The sequence below is a fragment of the Gadus macrocephalus genome, chromosome 4 (assembly GCF_031168955.1).
Source record: "Gadus macrocephalus chromosome 4, ASM3116895v1".
Lineage (NCBI taxonomy): Eukaryota > Metazoa > Chordata > Actinopteri > Gadiformes > Gadidae > Gadus > Gadus macrocephalus.
In genome coordinates, this window is record NC_082385.1 from 12,055,790 (window position 1) to 12,073,684 (window position 17,895).

General features: G+C 45.5%; 1 protein-coding gene across 4 annotated transcripts; it reads right to left on the bottom strand.

The window, feature by feature from the left end:
• Positions 1-241: 241 nt before the first annotated feature.
• Positions 242-7,403, bottom strand: plgrkt (plasminogen receptor, C-terminal lysine transmembrane protein). 4 transcript variants are annotated; one of them, XM_060050260.1, is made up of 6 exons: positions 7,272-7,403; positions 6,724-6,808; positions 3,022-3,152; positions 1,741-1,884; positions 1,148-1,220; positions 365-562 (listed from the first exon to the last, which is right to left on the bottom strand). In XM_060050260.1, the coding sequence occupies exons 2-6, from the start codon at positions 6,796-6,798 to the stop codon at positions 500-502; spliced, it is 486 nt and encodes a 161-aa protein (XP_059906243.1). In that variant the 5' UTR covers positions 6,799-6,808; positions 7,272-7,403; the 3' UTR covers positions 365-499. The 4 variants fall into 4 exon arrangements, with proteins under 4 accessions (XP_059906242.1, XP_059906244.1, XP_059906243.1 ...); XM_060050262.1 differs by having other exon boundaries at positions 429-562; positions 1,775-1,884; XM_060050259.1 differs by lacking the exon at positions 1,148-1,220 and having other exon boundaries at positions 242-562; positions 1,775-1,884.
• Between the last annotated feature and the right edge of the window lie 10,492 nt (positions 7,404-17,895).

Below are 17,895 nucleotides of genomic sequence, written 5' to 3' on the forward strand. Positions count from 1 at the left end.
CGACCCCCTCCTCCCGTTCTCCGCCCCCTTTCCGGACACATTGGAACATTCCTCATCCCTCTATTATGAATGGACTGGACCATTCCTGTGTTGCCCCTTTTCTCGGCGTGAACCTCGTTCACAGAACGTGAACGTAAACGACAGAAGAGTTTAATCAGTTAATGGTTTCCAATGGGGAAAACACTGATTTTAAGTCAAATGCAAACATTGCGTAGTGCAAAAATAATCACAAACACCATCATTAATAACTGGAAAATATATTTTATTGCTTATTTATTTGAGTTTGATAGTGCAAATGTAAAACATAAGAGTGGTTATTCTTTACGATGCCAGACGACATCAGACGATTATTTAGTAAAATGGCCGCAACTGACATCAGGATCTTTAGCATCAAGTGGTGGAGTGGGCAGATTCCGGAAGACAGGGTGATCATGAGGGATAGGCCATGCACGGAGTGCGTTGGGTCTGGCCTTACGGATGTCCTCTAGGGCCTGGAAGGTCAGGTGCCCTCCTGGTGGGCCCAGTTTGGCTCGCTCTGACCCCATGAGTCTCTCTGCCTCCTCTGGAGAGACAATGCAGGAAGTTATCTCACAACCTGCTGCATTACTTCAGTGGAGTTCCAATAGTGACTCTGCTTTTAAACAGCTCTCCTCGCAAGTGCTCCTTTTACAAGACTGCGTAACATTTGACATTAAAGGTGACATATTATACCACCAGGTGTGGATGTGATTAACCGTCATTCATCTAGGCGGACACGCCCACTTGTGATGTCAGAAGAGGCAGATTTTCTAAACGGCTTGCAACGGCTAATCACACTCACACCTGGTGTGAGTGTTAGACACCTTTAAGGTTTCTACCATGATTTGGATTTGGATTCTATATAGATTCAAAAACGCTTCCGTTTACAAAAAAGCCACATTGTGCTCACGACCGCCTCAGCCTGGTTACAGATTCACACACACATTTAGGTATCGGACTCGCACCGGTTACATTTGTGTACAGAAAACGTGGGTCGATTTAGCAACCGGGATGTGGCCGTTTACATCTCTTTGGATAATGTTGCAATCATGTTTCATAGGAATCGTAGAATCTCGAAGAAAAGTAGCCACAGCACGATGTTTAAGATAATCGTGCATGTTGCACCCACCTTGCTGTACTCTGGTGGGCGCCTGCGGGAGTATGAGCTCAGCGATGACTTGAAAACGCTTCTGCAAGAGATTCTGTCAGGACGATGAGCTACCGTAAGTGAAAGGATTTGAATAAGACCCCAGGTTAGCCGTTGACATTCTCTATGATTTTGGCCAACCCACCCCATCTCGCGGTGCACGTAAGTTCAGATATTGGGCAGTTGGTGACCCATTGACATCCATTATACTCCCAAAGATTGTTTGGCAGCTCTCATAGCTGTGTCTTTGTTTGATCCAACCAAAGTAAGCACACACAGACTGCCCTGTGGGCAGCTTCTCCAATAATTCCCACAAACAAACAAATCCACATCCATAAAAATCATGTCCATCATCTGGACCTAGACCATTACCCTGGGGTCTTAACAAACTGGCCAAATCCTTTGATCTCGGTTGAATGTAGCGTAGCCGACACCGCGACCGGGGTGGTGCAGTCTAGAGGTTGTTTTCGTTGCTCGTACAGTCCTCGCAGTAACCCCCGTTATCGTAGATGCCGACAAAGGGGGGCCTCGAACTCGCGCAGTGTTTAGCGGTGTTGTGCACCTCGTCCACTCACACCCGTGGCGGGAGGACCAAGGGAGCGGCCTCACCTCTGACCCGGCCCCGCAGGGTGCCGTAGACCTGGTCCAGCTGGTAGGTCAGCACGCAACCCAGGGGGACCAGTGGCGCCAGCAGGACCAGCCTCCTCCTCTGAAAGGCACTGCCAAGTCGAAAACAACAACACACTCCCTCAGTCCTGAATGGCCGTCTCACACCTTAGTTACTCAGGTGTAAGTGATTGGTCATTATAAATGGTGAGACAACACGTCTCTGACTGAATGCTAGGTTTAGCAGCTCAATCGTCCACCTAAATACGTTTTTTTGAGGACAATGCTTACAAGTCCATAATGGCTATGGAATGCTTGAATTACAGGCATCTGTAACCTTGCAAAAAAGTAACAAAGAACACTTAATATTTAATAGTGATATTAAGTATCACTATTAAGTATTAGTGGTATTACAGTTTTTCTCAGATGCTTTGGTACATTTCTCAGATCAGAATTGAATTTCTCAACACTACCTGTTCAATCTTCACATCATTGTGTCACTTGTGCACATCAAAAAAGCAGTTTCTCATTTCTTTGAACAAGTTGCAAATGCTTTGGTACATTCATGCACATGATTATGCACAATTCTCTGCTCTTTCCTACATACAAAATGTATTGCAATGGGACTCTATTGAATAGTCTCACCCCCACAACATTTAGGAATTAGTTCATTGCATAAGTCTTTACATGCAAAATGGTTGAACAAGTTGTCATAATATGTCAAGCATATTTATATACATTTCCATTAGATTTTTTTTTTTTTAATCTGTCCTGAATTGGTAAATTGCTACCAGGTGAATCTTGACTTTGGTGGATCTCCTGAACCATGAACTGGCAATTATACATATAGGTGGAGCACAACACAACACAATGTTACATTTTCTGACAATGGAAGGACAAGGAATTGGACAGGGTCAACAGCCAGAGAGAAGAAGAAGAGGAAGAGGAGTGAGGCTGCCTGAGAATTTGTTGCCCAACAGACAGGGACGTCAGGAGGTGTAGGAAGACTGCACTGTAATTCCTACAGCAGTGAGTGAGTGAGTGAGTGAGTGAGTGAGTGAGTGAGTGAGTGAGTGAGTGAGTGAGTGAGTGAGTGAGTGAGTGAGTGAGTGAGTGAGTGAGTGAGTGAGTGAGTGAGTGAGTGAGTGAGTGAGTGAGTGAGTGAGTGAGTGAGTGAGTGAGTGAGTGAGTGAGAGAGAGAGAGAGAGTGTGTGTGTGTGTGTGTGTGTGTGTGATATAACCAGCCGCACCCCACACAGAGCCCCACGGTGGAGACTGCGCAGAAGGCTCCGTAGTATCTGACGAACTCCCTGGACCAGGCTATCTCCATGGCATTTGTCCGCTCCAACCACTGGTTCTGCAGCTCCATCATTCGCTCCTGCTGTAAACGCACACACGGATAGACACACACACAAACACACAATTACACACATACATGGACAAACACACACAACACACACAAACCCACACACGTACATTGCACACACACGAGTATATGTACACGTACTTGAACACATACGGTCACATAAAAATGCACATACACATACAAATACACACACATACACAACACACGCATAGGTACGTGGCACACACGCATACACACATCCACACACAAACACGTAGGCCTACACAAACAAACACACACACATGTGAATTTTACTGGCCTAGAAATAAATACAATGAATAACAATAACAATAGCAATAAATACATATTTTTTTATGATAACATTTTAAATATCCTAATTATGACGATGCTCTCCATTCATTCAGGTTGAGCCCAGCCGGGTCGGTGAGCCACCATTGTCTACTCTGTTTCCGGTACGACCTCATTAGACACACACGCGCAGGCACGATAACACTCACGCATACACATATCAACTGAGACACAAAATGAGTGACATTCAGGGATGAAGAAAAAAAGGACAAAACAAACGCGGCTTTGTTCTGGTCAAAAGGCAGCGTGTCAGAGAGGAAACCGTCGGTTCCATTCAAACTGAAAGTGAAACTATACTCAGAGATCAGGCAGGCCAGTGACGCAGGGGCTAGCTACAGAACTGGTTTCAAACCTTCATGGCAACGCCTTCATTCTTTGATAATTCTACCATAAAAACCATACTTAAACTGGATGCTACTAATTAACAACAATATGGTGATTTTACCGATTGCCCCCTGCAGGGAACAAGTGTGTAGCTATAGGTGGCCACTAGCCGACATAAATGCTTAACGAGTCATAAGTGATAAAAACAAGAAAAACAAGACACTTGAAATCAATAGAATCACTCTAAAGATTCCATAATCAGTCGCATACCTGCGCCAACACACACACTGAGACACACACACACACACAAACCTACATAGTCATTTAGACCTTGGGTGTTTTGAAAGGCGCCTCTAAATTAAATGTATTATTTATTATTATTATTATAGTCACACACCTACACCTACACAGACACACCTACACAGACACACACAAACACGCATACTGACACAAAGACACACCTGTTCCCCCCACTGTAGCATTAGCGATACAAACAACCAAGAAAAGAGAATTGGCAGTGGACTGGGATGGTGATGGAGAGAATGTTTTCAGGGGAAATGTATTTGGGAGTATGTGCTAAATACATTTCCCATCAGGTGTGGTGGTGTTAGGAGCCTCTGCAACAGGTCCAGAGGCTGACGTGAAGCAGGAGGGATATTGTTATGATTACATCATGTGGACCCAAGCCTTCACTAATGCAAAAGGGAGAAGATGAGACAGACCCTGATTCCAGCTCTCGGTGGACACCAAGAGCCGGAGCCGACATACACACACCCAAGCAAACACACACACGTACAGACACGCACACTCTGCCAATTATTTTTTAAGTCAATGAGTCAACTGACCAGAGAGATAGATTTTCTCTGGTCAATAAGAAGTTACAGATGAGGAGGATGAGAAAGCAAAGAAAATAACAAAGAATGAGATGTGTGGACGATGGAAGGTAGAGATCCCCTGTAAAAATGGTTCATGGTCATGAAGCATGATGGCTACCTTCTGAGAAACGATATTAACAGATCAAGTTTAGAGGAGACGTCCAAACCGGTTTAGGTGGGAGAACAGGTCCTGTGGGTGTGCTTCCTCCATTGCTTAGCGATAGTATGCTCCGCCCTTAAAAAAGTATAGTTGGTCCTTACTTACTATTGTGTTGTGATTAGCTAGCATAGATGTATGTAACAGTGTTTTTCATGAGTCCTAAATGTATAGAACTTTGTGTTTCCTGTGTCATGAATGTAACTTTGTGTTGTGTTTGTCATAAATTCTAATTGAATCCTTCCTCAAGATTTCTTTCTTTTGCCAACTTGTTTTATAATTATTTTATTATCCAATTGAATTTGAGTCTGAGAAGCCCTTTGAGAGTTTAATTGTAAGAGTTAGAAGAAACTGGGAGAACATCGAGGGCCCAGTCAAAAACAGGGTTCTGTGAGGTCGTTGAATATAAACACAGTGCAAAATAGGCGTGTCTTGAACATGAACGTGTAATTCCATTTCTTTAACATCTTCTCATACAAATGACGAGTGAAGGAGGTTAGACAGGCCAGGGTCCCCAGATACTTACACAACAATATTATCCCCAGTATAAAAAAACCTTAGAACACCAGTTTATCGTTGAGTTTAATGTCATGTGATACAAAAGCAAAACGACCTGAATAAATGCTCAGGTAAAGAGCATTGAAAGCAAGATCCTCCGCAGGCTCCTGATGCAGCAGTTTGACACGCTGGTGACACGCTGGTGACCCGTGGGTTGCCATACAGTCTCAGTAAATAAAGCTTTAGAACGCATCGCTGCGGAGCTCAGGGCAGAACCACAAACCACCACATCGCACGGGGAAAGTAACCAGTGAAAAACGGCCTTGATCAAAGATCTGCCGCCTACCACCTTTTATAGCCCCCCCCCCCCCCCCCCCCTTGTGAGATCAGAGATCATAGAAGACAGAACAGACCCTGTTATTAGGCTGCGATAGCTCTTCGACATCAAGACGTCTTTCACTTTAAATTATAATGACGTGCTTCTCACACACCGAGCGATGGCTGCATAAAGGATCATGCTGGAGGCCTACAATATAGGTTCAGGCTGTCTAACCACAGAGTGGGGCTGGTTGGCTCTGTGACACAGAATCATTTGAAAGGACGTGCATGAAGGAATGATGAAGGAATGGTGAAGGAATGATGGTTTCCTGACATCTTAATGCATTACAGTGGTCAACTGTATACTTAACACACGTCATAGATTGTAAAAGACTGCTGTTTTACCCGTTAATGTCTCCCAATTACAGCATCACTCAAGATACAATGAGGGTTTTCATTAAAGGTCACATGGTTGAAACCGAGATGGTGGTCGATAGTATAGTCTGGTATGCATAATATGAATTCATCAGATATTCATTGTTGTTGTTATTTACAGAAAATAGAAGTACCATGTTCAGTAGGTACAGAGTCAACAACACAGACCGATCTGGTCATCCATTAAAGCATTGTTTCCTGAGTAAGCAAACAAACATTTAAAACCGTTTTGGTTATTAATAAAATCCAACAATAATACAACAAAACTCCAACGGATGACGCAAAGAACAAACCCAAGGCGCAATTCTCCAACTCATTGATTGCCGTTGATGGCCAATATTACTCACACTACAACACGGTGCGAAGGGCCAAGACGGGGAGACCACCAACATAAACGCGTTAGAGGGCCCAATAACGACACGGTCATAATGACACCCAGGAACACCTGCTTCTAAAGCTCCCAGGTAGACATATATCAGAAATGCGTTTTGCTGTGAAAGAAGAATCTCGTTTGTGAATAGGGAATGATAACTGCAATAAAAGTGAAGCTCTCTGGCCTCAGGGTGTAAGACTTTAAACAACAGCCGCTGAATCTCTGCTGTGTTGACTTTGCAGTTGGAGCGTCGCTCACCTGCAGTTGCTCCTTGTACATGAGGAAGGGCTTGTCCCCGTCTATTTCAGAGGGGGTAGAGTTCCACTGCCCCATGATGGTGTGTCTAAGGGTTTTAAAGACAGGGTGGTAAATAAACATCGATTCTGAAGAAGGCACTGCCTTTTTCGGGATGTATTCTAAAATAGTTTTACTAATAAATAGTGACATACAGAAATAGTAATACACAAAAATACATTACAACTACTGTACAAAAGAAAAAGTTGGGTACACTACAGGTAGGCTATATTCCAAGTCGTGTCATATTCATAAGGCATATTAGCCGACTTATAGCCTTTTACTAGACCTAGTGGTAAGGAACGACAAGTAGCCTAGTTGAATATATTATGGTCAAACTTTGGTTTGATAGCTTTCGGTCCAAACCGAAGGCTGTATAAATATCTATAGGTAATAGGCTAATCATTATAATGTCCGAGTGATCTACAAATGCATTGTTAGCTGCTTTAGTAACCTACGAAGTGGCTATGCAAGAAACTTTGTAATCTAAAGAATAGGAAGGTGTGACCTACCTGTCGAATGTGTGTGAGAGAGTATCAGAGTATAAGCAGATATGATTCGAAAGTAACTCTTCGGCAGTGCGTTCTCGCTACTGAACGCCTGGAACGGGATCCCTCAAATGAGCGTTACTGACAAGGGACGCCGTTACTTCCGGTAGGGAGATATCCGTTCCCGTTACATCCTATGAATATTGCTTTGGCAACATTTTCGCAAAAAATCATTATCATTGTGGTTGTGGTTGTTGCTGCTGTGGTTATTCTTGTTTTGTTCTTATTCTTCTCGTTCCGGGGAGTTGACTGTTCACAGCTCATAGGAAGTCAAATACCAGAAATTGCGTGGCGGCGACAATAACGCTACAATTCAGGATCTTCTGCCGGCCTAGACTCGTTTCAGGTATCATCACGCCTATTAATATCATCACCCCAAACAAACTAAAGGTGCGCTTTGATTGGTTGGATAGCCCCGCACAGTTTTACATAAACATAACGTCTTCGTTTTATTTATCAGAATATACCACTAAAATGTATATATCCCGTGGGCAAATGTGGACAAATTCTTCATTAATAATATCAAAACTCAAACATTCCAAACGGGCCCCCCTGCTTGATATACCCATGGACATAACATTTATTTCAAGACCCACTTGTGGGAGACCTGATGGATGTATAAGGTGGGAGATGGGTATGTCACAGTCCTGACAATTAAGGTCGTTGCTTGCTTACTTTGAGGCCCATGTGCAGCATATCAGAAATGTCAGAAATCCCATCCTACACGTTTCCTTGCTGATTAAGGAAGTTTTTTCTTGCCTCAGGCTTGGGTCAGGGGGGTGTAATCAAAATTTGACCTGTAAAGCCCTTTGAGACTGTAATGGTGACTACGGGCTAAATAAATAACATTTCATTGAATTGAATTAGATTCTGATTAAGTACCGGCTTATATGAATACTGAATTAAAAATATAAATAAATACATGTTTTTTTCTTTGTGTAGGTATAAAGACAATATTTAAAGACTACTAGGTTTCCTTGTGTGATCGTTTTGTAGTGTTTAAGGTTTGTGTCTTTTGAGTAATATAACTCCCGACCAATCTTTTATGTCTAACGTTTGTGGGACGGAGCAGCATCTGAACTGAAACATAAAACCATAGCGCCATCTTCTGGTGAAGCTCCACGTGCGTGCGTGCGTGCGTGCGTGGTGCTCCGTCCCGGCGGTGGTTGATTTTTATCTCTGGGTCCGAGAGAGGGTTTAGCTCCTCAGACATTAGTCTACGTATGATCTTACGTTAAATTCGATAAATTTGAGGCTAATGGACATAAGATCACGGGGCCTAGTGATGAGGTCAGAAGGGCCTATAAAATATTGCCACCATCATGGTGTTATAATTTTTTTTACACTAACGGGCGATATATCATACGCCGTATAGTAGGCTATAGTGGCCCTTTACGACAAGGTTTTTCTGATACAATCGCATTTAGCAAGCAACAGACGCGCGACCATTATGTCAAAAGTCCCTACAGTACCGTACTAGTCCACTAGATGGCGCCGTCTCCCTTTTTAAATCGAACACCTGTGAGGGTTAGCTCATTTTGATACGTAAACTTTAATTCAGGAATGTTTAGCAAAAAAGCTTCGCTATTTTGGTGTGAGCGAGTAAATTGTTTGATATAATGAAGAAGACACACACACGCGCACACGAACGCACACACACACACACACACACACACACACACACACTTCCTTTTTAAGGACTAGGCATTCTTTGGTCGAGGATTATGCCCTATTGAGCTAAAGGGAAAGTTATACCTTGATAATGTGCGGGGGGAATCCGTGACTCTAGCAGCTGCGGGTCCAGCTGTCTGAAAGCTTCTCGTCTGCATGTTCGCTCCAAAAGGAGCGCTTCCTGGTGGACGGCCCACTCACCAGCCTGCAGACGCATCCCACCACTGCCCACGGCCCTAAGCCCACCTCACACCCTCCAAGACATCAAACACACACACACACACACACACACACACACACACACACACACACACACACACACACACACACACACACACACACACACACACACACACACACACACACACATAGACCAGGGGGGACCCCTACTTCCTCCCTTGACCTCAGCAGGAGGAGAGGCTTAGAGGAGGAGGAGGAGGGAAGATGAAGAGGAGCAGGAAGGAGGATGAAGAGGAGGCGGGCGGGGGGGGGGGGGTCATAATTTGGTAATTAATATTCAAAGTAAGCTGAGACCATCAGGAAACAATTATTCAATAAAGTTTTGAGATAAATGTACACACACAACTATGCTGACTAGAAGTATGCATACATGTACACACACACACACACACACACACACACACACACACACACACACACACACACACACACACACACACACACACACACACACACACACACACACACACACACACACACACACACACTTCACATACATCACCATCAGCCACTCTCCCTGTGTTCCCGGGTCACATTACTGTTCCTCCGGCGGGACTGGGGTGAAAGTAGCAGGGAGGCCCTGGAGATGGGTGCAGGTCATCCAGGGAGAGCCCCGGGCTGCAGGGAGTCCTTCTCACCAGGGGACCTCTGCTATCGTGATGTTATTATATATATAGTAGGGGAGGAGCTTGGGAACATGTTGTATCCCTCATGTCGATTCTACCTATCTATCCATCCGCCCTACCATCTATCCATCGTCTGTGTTTTTACTCTAGTATATACAGAGGACTGTGAGAGGAGAGGAAGATGGAGAGAGAGAACCACCACAGGGACCATGCCACTAGACCGTTCACAGCCAGTCCCCGGTGTTTTCGTTCAGCCCTCCAGTCTCCAGCCTCAAATACCCAGCCTCAATCTTCCATCCTCCGGCCCCTAACCTCCGTTCTCAAGTCTCAACCAACCCCCAACTTCAGGTCTCCAATCTACAGCCTCCAGTCTCAAACCTCCAGCCTCCAGTCTCAAACCTCCAGTCTCAAACCTCCAGCCTCCAGTCACAAACCTCCAGTCTCAAACCTCCAGCCTCTAGTCTCAAACCTGCAGTCTCCAGTCTCAAACCTCCAGCCTCCAGTCTCAAACCTCCAGTCTCAAACCTCCAGTCTCAAACCTCCAGTCTCCAGTCTCAAACCTCTAGCCTCCAGTCTCAAACCTGCAGCCTCCAGTCTCAAACCTCCAGTCTCAAACCTCCAGCCTCCAGTCTCAAACCTCCAGCCTCCAGTCTCAAACCTCCAGTCTCAAACCTCCAGTCTCAAACCTCCAGCCTCCAGTCTCAAACCTGCAGCCTCCAGTCTCAAACCTCCAGTCTCCAGTCTCAAACCTCCAGCCTCCAGTCTCAAACCTCCAGCCTCCAGTCTCAAACCTCCAGCCTCCAGCCTCAAACCCCCAGTCCTCAGTCAACAGCCTGCAGCCCTCAGCCTCCAGTCTCGAACCTCCAGTCCGTAGCCTCCAGGCAGTGCTCCTCAGTGGCTGGTGAGAGCCCCATCTCAGGTAATTGGGATCAGATGAGCGCCGGTGGTCAGAGATCCGGAGGACCCCCAACCTAACCTGGAAGCATTTATTTGATGGGAGCGATGTTTAGTTAAAGTACAGCAGCAAACGCCCCCCCTCCCGCCGTCCCTGCTCTCTAATGACTCTGATGCCCAGGCACACACACACACACACACACACACTGCGATGGATAGCACCGATGAAACATGCACACACACACACACACACACACACACACACACACACACACACGCACACACACACACACACACACACACACACACACACATATATACACCAACACACACACAAACACTGGGATGGATAGCACTACTGAAACATGGACATACACACATATATACACACACATATACACACACACACACACACACACACACACACACACACACACACACACACACACACACACACACACACACACACACACACACACACACACACACACACACACACACACACACAGATATAAACACTTGGATGGATAGCACAGCTGAAACATGTACATGAACACATACATAAACACACTTTCAGATTAATACAGGCGACACACATGTGTGTGTATGTGTTTGTGTGTGCACAAATTTACAAATCTAAGCCACCTCCGCTTAGAAACTCACACACAAATGCACAGAGCCACACAAATCCACATCCATCCAAAACCAAAACACACCCTCCAACAACTGAGTGTGTGCACACTCACACAAAATGTAGACATCATTCTGGCACAAATTCAGACACATGCAGAAAGTATAATTTAAATGTACAGTCTCACACCCACACGCACACAAGCCAATGGTAAAGCACAAATACACACAACAGAGACTCTACTACACAGAAATTATACTAAACGCACAACTATGCACACACACACACACACACACACACACACACACACACACACACACACACACACACACACACACACACACACACACACACACACACACACACACACACACACACACACACACACACACACACACACACACACACACACACACACACACACACACACACACACACACACACACACACACACACACACACACACACAGTGCGAGTTCCATCGGGTCAGTGATGGATACGTTCGGTGAAAGCCCTGAACGGTGTTTCCCTGAGTCCTCACTTCCTTCCTGCCGAGCCGCGGCCAGGCTGACTGCACGCGGGATCGGGTTGCAGATTAACAGGTTTCCTGTCCAATCCAAGGGCCGCGTTCATCTGCCTTCCCAGCGGTCACCTTTATTAATGAGCGGGCGGCGGCATTAGAAAGAGGAATGGTGATAGGGGACTGATGATATTCAGGGTCCTGGGATGGCGCTGTCTCCTTATAGGGGCCATATATCTTGAGGTTTATCGCATTGAAATAATAGCGCACTGTTGTGGAATTAGTTGGAGGAATTAGGGATGGAAATGTAAGGGAAATCCGTTTCTCCCCTGGTGGAAGTGCTGGTACTGGCAGATTCATGCAGAATGAACCAAACTAATATTGATATTGTCGGAGAACAACAGCTTACTTCAGAAAAAATTAATACCGCATCATTTATTCCCTCCATTTTCCCATGTTTCTGTTAAATTTCTACTAGAGGATTCCCCATCTATTGAGTCAATGTATGGCAGATATATAAAGTGTAGCAATACTATTGAGTCGTCCTGACCCACGATCGAAATGATCACAATTAGCCTACAATCTCGAGCCAAAGAACACATAGGCGTGCAACTGGTCCTCTTTGTGAAATAGTTGCATATATGTAAAAAGGTCAGCTGTGCTCTTTCTCTGAGCAAGATGTATAATTCGTATCAGTAAATGGTGCATCCACGCCAGAAACGCAAGCATTTAATTCAAGTCTTTCAGGGTTATACTCTACCCATACATACATACCTGAAGGATCGGTCGAGGCGGTTAAACCAGGTGATTCATTGTCATTCTTCACACCACCCCTCCATCACGCAACAGACCCCACTGCTGCAACACCCCCCCTACCCAACCCCCCGCCTCTTTCTCCCGCCAGCAGCCCCTTGATTACAGCCATCTCTCGGGGGAAGGGTTCAACTCCTCAGAGATAGTGATACAGAGGGCACTAGGCCTTCTGGCCCAGTCACTTCAGATCAAGGCGCGACGAGGAAATGGCGACGGACATAAAGCTAAATATATAATTCCTCCCATGCCGGTAATCACGATGTCCAGACGATTCGAAATGACAGTTTAACCACTTTAGACTGAGGAACGCTTTGTTGGGGCTGGAGAAGAGAAGGGAGAGTTGGTGCGCACAAAAGGGTGTGTGTGTGTGTGCGTGTGTGTGTGTGTGTGTGTGTGTGTGTGTGTGTGTGTGTGTGTGTGTGTGTGTGTGTGTGTGTGTGTGTGTGTGTGTGCATGTGTTCGCGCGACCGTACGTGTGTGTTTGCACATACACGCACATACCCACGTGCGCGCACACACACGCCCGCGCACAAACACACACACATACACGCACCGCACACGTATGTGTGTGTGTTTGCAGCGGCCATCCAAAAAGGGGCCCTGCGTGGCCCTGGGCACGTGAGCGAGCGCACGATCCCATTGAGCTGAAATCGCTCGCAGACCAGAAGGATTGCGGCAATTCGGCGAGTGAGTGACAAGCCAAGAGGTCCGGAAGGAAACACTCTGGCTGCGATGGCGCGGCTTTACCTGATGATTAGGATGTCCAACTTCCTAGTGGAACGGTCGTCATTTCCCAGTTCAAGGCGGTAAGTGTACCACCTGGATTAGGCCTAAACGCCGTCGACGTGAGGCGCAGGTTGCATTAAGACCGGCTGCAGGTCCGTCTTGCATATCAATGTCTCTACCCCTCTATTAGTTTAACCAAACGGCTCGGGAAACAATTTCCAGCCGCAGGTCTCCGTTAATGTTATGCGCAATTTACATATGCGTAGTTTGGTTCCTGCCGCCGCATCTGAATAAATCTCTCCGTTCTACTACAAAGAAGAGCATTTTTGTGCATTTACATGCTGATTGGATTCTTGATGTCATCTTCAGGGTAGCGGCCCACTCTTTTACCACTTTCTGCACTCCAGAGGAGCCGCAGAGGGCAGAAGGAGCCATGGAGAGAGTGGGCGGGAGGCTTGGGATGAGAGGTGTGTGTGTGTGTGGGATTGATCCAATTCTATCTGCGCTGAAGAGACCCCCCCCCCCTCCCCCGAATGCTCTGTATCCTGGGGATAGCCTAATCACAGCACACGGGACGACATAGAGAACAGACAAAAATACATATTCTCTCCACTCCAGCAAACATGCAGACGCTCACACACAAGCACACTCTCACTCTTTCTCCCTCTCTCTCTCTCTCTCTCTCTCTCACCCCTTCTCTCTCACACACCCTCGGTGCTCACCACACCTAGCATATAATGGGGAGCCTATTGCCACAAGCCTGTAAACTCTTGAAGATATATGAATAATGCAGAGAGGGATAATAGGCATGCAAGGCACACAGAGATGGGGACAGAGTAGACAGAGGAGTTTGGGGAAGGGATTATGAGGAATGCAAATCAAATACCTTTCGAAATTGGAGAAAAACAAGGAAGGAGGATTGAAAAGAAACCTTTATTGCTCCTTTTTTTGCAACATAGTGAAAGCAGATTAAGTCGGTGGGATTTTGCTGATTTTGCTTAACTAGTTTTGTTTTACATAAAATAATGTTGGCTCCATCCTTCCAAGGCAAAATAAATATGATTGTCATTTACAGTTCAAACATCCTCATATGTGCAAAACGCAAAATATAAATACAAAAGTTACCTTTAAAGCTGCTTTAGGTGCAATTTGAGCGTTGTAAAGAGAGAGCCGAAAAGAGCGGAGGAGAGAAACTAACCCTAACCTCAAAGAGCTCTTTTCGGCTCTCTCGTTGTAAAGAGAGCCGAAAAGAGCGGAGGAGAGAAACTAACCCTAACCTGAAAGTAACCAAAATATGTCTTCCTTCCCTCCCCACGTTTCTGCGACTTTAAAACGAGTTGCATTTTACAATAACTTGGCAATATGAATTCCTTGAAGCAATCAGGTGAGAGATGTGATCTAAAGAGAGTCATCCACATGCAGGCACAGTTTGTAATATATAATAATAATAATAATAATAATAATTCACACAACACATTTCAGTCGATAATAGCTGACCAATGGCAAGGGCATTTCTAATTAATTACGCTCAAACAATAGCTTGTTAATATTTCCTACTGCACTTTAAATCTAATGCGACTATTTTCATCAAAGTTTTCCAAATGGACTAACCTACACTAGAGAGAAAAGAGGTTTGGGCATTGAACCACTATCCTCGCCCAGCGAACATAACAGGCCCTGCGATGTGAGGCGCCAAATCAACTGTTTGCTGAACTTATTTAGAATTGTATATTTTTAAAAGCAAGAGCCAAAGAACACAACACACAACTCCTCTTTTTAACACTCCACGCCACGTACACACAAACTCATGGCCTTGCTCCGTCCCACACACGCACGCACGCACGCACGCACGCACACGCACACATACACACACACGTCAAAAGGCGGTGCAGCTAGTAGTAAACATCGAGGCGAACGGGTAATTCACTTGATAAATGTCAAGCGAAATGAAGCTATCAGCTGAAAGCAATTTCCTCGCTCTGGCCTGTGTTCTGCGCCAGGGATCTGGGAGATTTTCACTCCTCCATCGATCATGAAGCCTCTGTTTCAGGCCAAGGTACACAATGCCCCCAAATTGCTGACATATGGACCCAGAATCACCGCAAGAAAACCTGCCATTTGCACCCCACCCCTCTTCTGTCCCGACCCAAATGCTCCTCCTCTAAACTGTTGTTTATCCAACGACTCCAGGCCATTAAAACACAGCAGAGACGCAGGCAGAGAGACACAGGCAGAGAGAGAGACACAGGCAGAGAGAGAGAGACAGGCAGAGAAAGAGAGACACAGGCAGAGAGAGAGAGACGCAGGCAGAGACACACACAAACAGACAGAGAGAGGGACACACAGAGCCACACAGACAGATAGAGAAACACAAAGAGAGAGAGAGAGAGAGAGAGATACACACAAACAGACATTGACAGTGCGAGAGAGACACGGATGGAGAGAGAGAATAGGCACAGAGACACACAGAGAGAGTAACAATCTTTATAAGATAGAAACGTGTTATGCGTCCAACCAAGACACCAAATAGAAGGCCACAATTGAACATAGGAGAGGGGAATTTAAAAGTGTCAGGTGTTTCCTACTATAGCTTCTGATCCAGCAGTCCTACTTAATTATAGCAGAGCTTCTGATCCGGCAGTCCTACTGTGTTATAGCAGAACTTCTGATCCAGCAGTCCTACTGTGTTATAGCAGAACTTCTGATCCAGCAGTCCTACTGTGTTATAGCAGAACTTCTGATCCAGCAGTCCTACTGTGTTATAGCAGAACTTCTGATCCAGCAGTCCTACTGTGTTATAGCAGAACTTCTGATCCAGCAGTCCTACTGTGTTATAGCAGAACTTCTGATCCAGCAGTCCTACTGTGTTATAGCAGAACTTCTGATCCAGCAGTCCTACTGTGTTATAGCAGAACTTCTGATCCAGCAGTCCTACTGTGTTATAGCAGAACTTCTGATCCAGCATGTGATAGCCGAACTTCTGATCCAGCAGTCCTACTGTGTTATAGCAGAACTTCTGATCCAGTAGTCCTACTGTGTTATAGCAGAACTTCTGATCCAGCAGTCCTACTGTGTTATAGCAGAACTTCTGATCCAGCATGTGATAGCCGAACTTCTGATCCAGCAGTCCTATATGACAGCACCAAACCTTTCCATAACTGAAGGACAGAGACAGAGTTACATCTTGTTTATGGTTTTGTTAAGAGAATGTTCTACCAAAGAAAACACTTTCTTGAGTGGATGGATACTTCAGAAGGGCATTTTTTTATTTCTACACTGGCCAGTCTACACTTGTTGATTTTAACCTTTACAGAATGTTTTTATCAGTTTACTTTTGCTGGCCCAGTTTGTTTTTTCAAATACATGTTTACAGATCCCCGCCTCCAGCAACTTGATCGGTCGAAACAAATACAAAGCGAAAGACAGTGAAATGCCGCGTTCTGTCGGATCAGAGCATGTCTTCCATCACACATCAGAATATACTCTAAAGTCCGATTTTTGAGACTCGGGCCGCTGTAACCAAAAGCCACGTAAAGCCAAGTGGACCAATGATTACACCCACGTCAGGGTCATGTTTGTAGTTCTCAAACTGGTCCTCAAAGTGTGGACTGGAGTATGCATTAACCTGTATCAGACGCTTACTGCCTGGCCACTCAAAATAATAATTCCTCAGAGCGATGTAGACATTTCTGTGCTTCATTTTCCCACTTGAATACAGAAGTATTGTAAGTCCGAAAGGACGGCGCAATCACAGACACACGGAACCTTACTGCCTAATGGCTGTGATGTCATCAAGCAGGGCCCCCAAGTCTACACAGGAAGCGCCCAATATCAATCCTACTAATGGGGAGAGAGAGAGAGAGAGAGAGAGAGAGAGAGAGAGAGAGAGAGAGAGAGAGAGAGAGATGTTAAAACAAGAAAGAAAAAAAAAAAAAGTGAAAACAAGAAAGTTGACGCAGAAGGGAGCATTTGTTTTTCCTTTAATGAACACCATCAATAATGTTAAGTTCCCTGCTTTACTGTGTTTAGAGAGGGTAACCATATTATCAATCCTAGACATGGGCATCAATTAAAATACTTATTTTCCCACCCCTTAGATAACTCTGGTTTTCACATGACTTTGAATCAAATGTGAAGCAAATGTTTGGCAACGGAACCGCGCTATCTTTTTCCGGAATAGGAGGCGGCTTCTGCATTTGTGGAACAAACTCCCTGCTCTTCACCGCCGAGACAGAACCCGCAGAAAGCAGTTGACACTCGGACGGGTGCGCTTGTTTTATATAAACAGAACAGGCTTGTGGCACAGCGTTTGATTAGGAGGAGGCCCGCACATCCCATTAAAACCCCATTCATCCCCGGCTGCATGTTTGTTTGAAGACACGGAGCAACAGAGAAGGGAGGGGGGGGGGGGGGAGGGAGAAAGGAGGGTTGGAGGGGAGGAGGCTGGGAGGGAGAAGGGAGCGAGGG